The 2,762-nt window shown below is 43.2% G+C and overlaps 1 protein-coding gene across 1 annotated transcript; it reads left to right on the top strand.

Moving 5' to 3' along the window:
* Window positions 1-280: 280 nt before the first annotated feature.
* Window positions 281-2,044, top strand: LOC145844882 (sphingomyelin phosphodiesterase-like). The gene has a single exon (XM_082952302.1). It carries the CDS (start codon window positions 281-283, stop codon window positions 2,042-2,044), a length of 1,764 nt encoding a protein of 587 aa, XP_082808428.1.
* Window positions 2,045-2,762: the final 718 nt, after the last annotated feature.

The raw sequence follows: 2,762 nt of genomic DNA, 5'->3' as shown, positions 1-2,762 counted from the left end.
TAATACTATGGAACCATTTCAGCAACAAAAACATTATAACTTAAATTATTTTTTCTTTCATTCAGCAAATTTTTATAATTTAACATCAAAAATTAACATGTGTGCATCAATTTTTAGTAGTTTTTAAAATTACTTACTTTTTGTTTGATAGTTTTCTTAAGTTTTATAACAAAGCTCAGTATATTTAAAGATGACTAATCTTCTAAAAATTAACTTAAAAACTTAGAAAAGAACATTTACTAAGTTTTTTGAATAACTTTTCGTTTTTCTAGACACTAAAATGAATTTTTGTAAACTGCTACTCACCATTTTGAGCTTTACTGCTTTTGCATCAGTCAACTCTTCACCAATCAAAGAAACAAGTAGAAACGAACACGACGGCATCAAAATTTTAAACCAAGTCAGAACGACCCCGTTCACATTCGACTTCAACTTTTTCAACAGCTTCAAGTGCTTCGCGTGCAAGACGGCCGCCAGCGTCGTCCTCTGGAAGTTCCGCACTCCCGAGGGCACCTACCCGGGCCTGGCCGGCTTTCTAGCCGACAAGTGCATCGCCTTCGGGGTGGCCAGCGATCACGTGTGCAAGGGCATGATCTCGGCAATGGAGGACGAGGTCTTGTACGTCCTGGAGAAGCTCCACCTTTCGGGCGAGGACGTCTGCGGGTTGGTCCTTCCGGCAACGTGCAGCGCTCCCGACCTCAGCTGGAACCAAAAGTGGCTCGTAGACCTTCCGCCGGAGCCCGTGGAAAAATTTAAGAAAAGCAGGGAAGATGTAAAAGCCGAGAAGCAGCTGAGAGTGGTTCAAATTTCGGACTTGCACGTCGACATGATGTACAAAGCAGGCAGCGAGGCGGACTGCGACGACCCGCTCTGCTGCAGAACGGCGCCTTCAAGTGGCAAAAAAATAAAAAGCCCCGCGGGTCACTGGGGTACCAAAGGGAAGTGCGACACTCCCTACCGCACCGTCGACCACCTGCTGGCTACTTTGAGCGGGCAGCAGGTCGACTACGTCATATGGACGGGAGACCTGCCACCGCACGACGACTGGGAGCAAACCCGCGACGTTCAGCTCAACCACCTGCAGAACCTCACCGACCAGCTGCTCTACCACCTGCCCGGAATCAGGGTGTTCCCCGCGCTCGGCAACCACGAAAGCTTTCCCGTCAACAGCTTCCCGCCGCGCTACATCGACGACGCGGTAGACGATATTTCCTGGCTTTACGAAAAGCTGGCTCAAGTGTGGTCGCCGTGGTTGCCCGCGGAATCGATAGAAACGGTGAAAAAGTTTGGCTACTACACCGCGCTCGTCGAGCCGGGCTTTCGGATCGTGTCGATAAACATGAACTACTGCAACGACCTGAACTTTTGGACTCTGGTCGACGCGGTCGACCCGGACAACCAGCTGAGATGGCTGGTCGAAGTTCTGCACCGGGCGGAGTCCAACAACGAAACCGTGCACATCCTCGGTCACATTCCACCGGCGGTGGTGAACAGCGACTGCGTGCCGGTGTGGAGAAACAACTACTACCGGATAATCAACCGCTTCAAGAGAATAATCACCGGCCAGTTCTTCGGCCACACCCACACCGACGAGTTCGAGATCATGTACCCCGGTGATCGTAGGGAAAACCCCATCGGGGTCGTGTACGTGGCGCCGTCAGTGACGACATTTGAGGGGCTTAACCCGAGCTACCGCGTCTACGACGTGAGCGCTCAGACCTACGAGGTCACGAACCACCACACCTACATCATGAACCTGACCGAATCGAACCGCCACACCGACCCGGACCGAGTGACGTGGGACTTTTTGTACGATGCAAAAAGCGCGTACGGCTTGCCGGACCTGTCGAACGAGTCCTGGCACAAGTTGTACGCATCTTGGACGCGCGAGAGAATCACGAGTAAGGCTGACAAGAGCTTTCAGGCGTACTACAGGAACTACCACAGGGGCGATGACGCAGTAAAGAATTGTGACGTTCACTGCAGAATGGAGATGACGTGCAGCATTGCCGTCGGTAATTTTTCTATCAACTGCGCCACCTAGTGTTTAGTTTTAAATAATTTAACTTAAGTTTCAAACTAAGCTTGTACACTTATTTTCTCATTAGTTATTGTTTTTAGTTACTATTCTTCTTTATTTACATAGTCAAAAAACTATAAAATGTTATTTCTAGATATAAATTTATATGTTTCTTAGTCTTTTACTATGCTGACCTTTCTGAAGAAAAAACTTGTGATAATAATAAGTGATTAAAAAGTACTCCAAAAATTTAATAGTTCAGGTTGGTAAAAATAAAAGACCTTAACTGATTTATTTTTAAGCTTCATGTTAAAATAAACAAGTCGGCTGTTTTTTAACTAAAGCAAAATAGTTTATGCTCACTTGAAGTATTTACAGTTTTTTTAATTAATTATTGTTTATCATCTAATTTGTACATTTTACTTTTTTTTAAGCAGTATACTATTTATTATTAAAAACCTAAGTAAGTTTTTTCAATTAAAAGGTTAAGTACAATTTTATATGTTGGAAATAAAAAGAAAAATATATTATACTATAAATGTGTCTTTCTATAAAATTAAGAGTTTTTATTTCATAATTTTGAAATTATAATTTTCTCTTCTTTCTTGTTAGTTTTATTATTGTTCTTGTATTACACTTACATTTCTATGTTGCATATTTTTAGAAATTGTTTTATGTTTTGGATTCTATTTGCTTAACTTTATATGCGTTTGACTTCTAGTTAAATTAACTTTTAGGTAAA

The sequence above is a fragment of the Thalia democratica genome, chromosome 9 (genome assembly GCF_965202585.1).
Source record: "Thalia democratica chromosome 9, ktThaDemo2.hap1.1, whole genome shotgun sequence".
In the NCBI taxonomy this organism is placed as follows: Eukaryota; Metazoa; Chordata; class Thaliacea; order Salpida; family Salpidae; genus Thalia; species Thalia democratica.
This window is presented reverse-complemented; position numbering and strand designations above follow the sequence as displayed.

Coding starts and splice junctions, on each gene's coding strand:
- LOC145844882 (XM_082952302.1), top strand. CDS start 281: ATGAATTTTTGTAAACTGCTACTCACCATTTTGAGCTTTACTGCTTTT.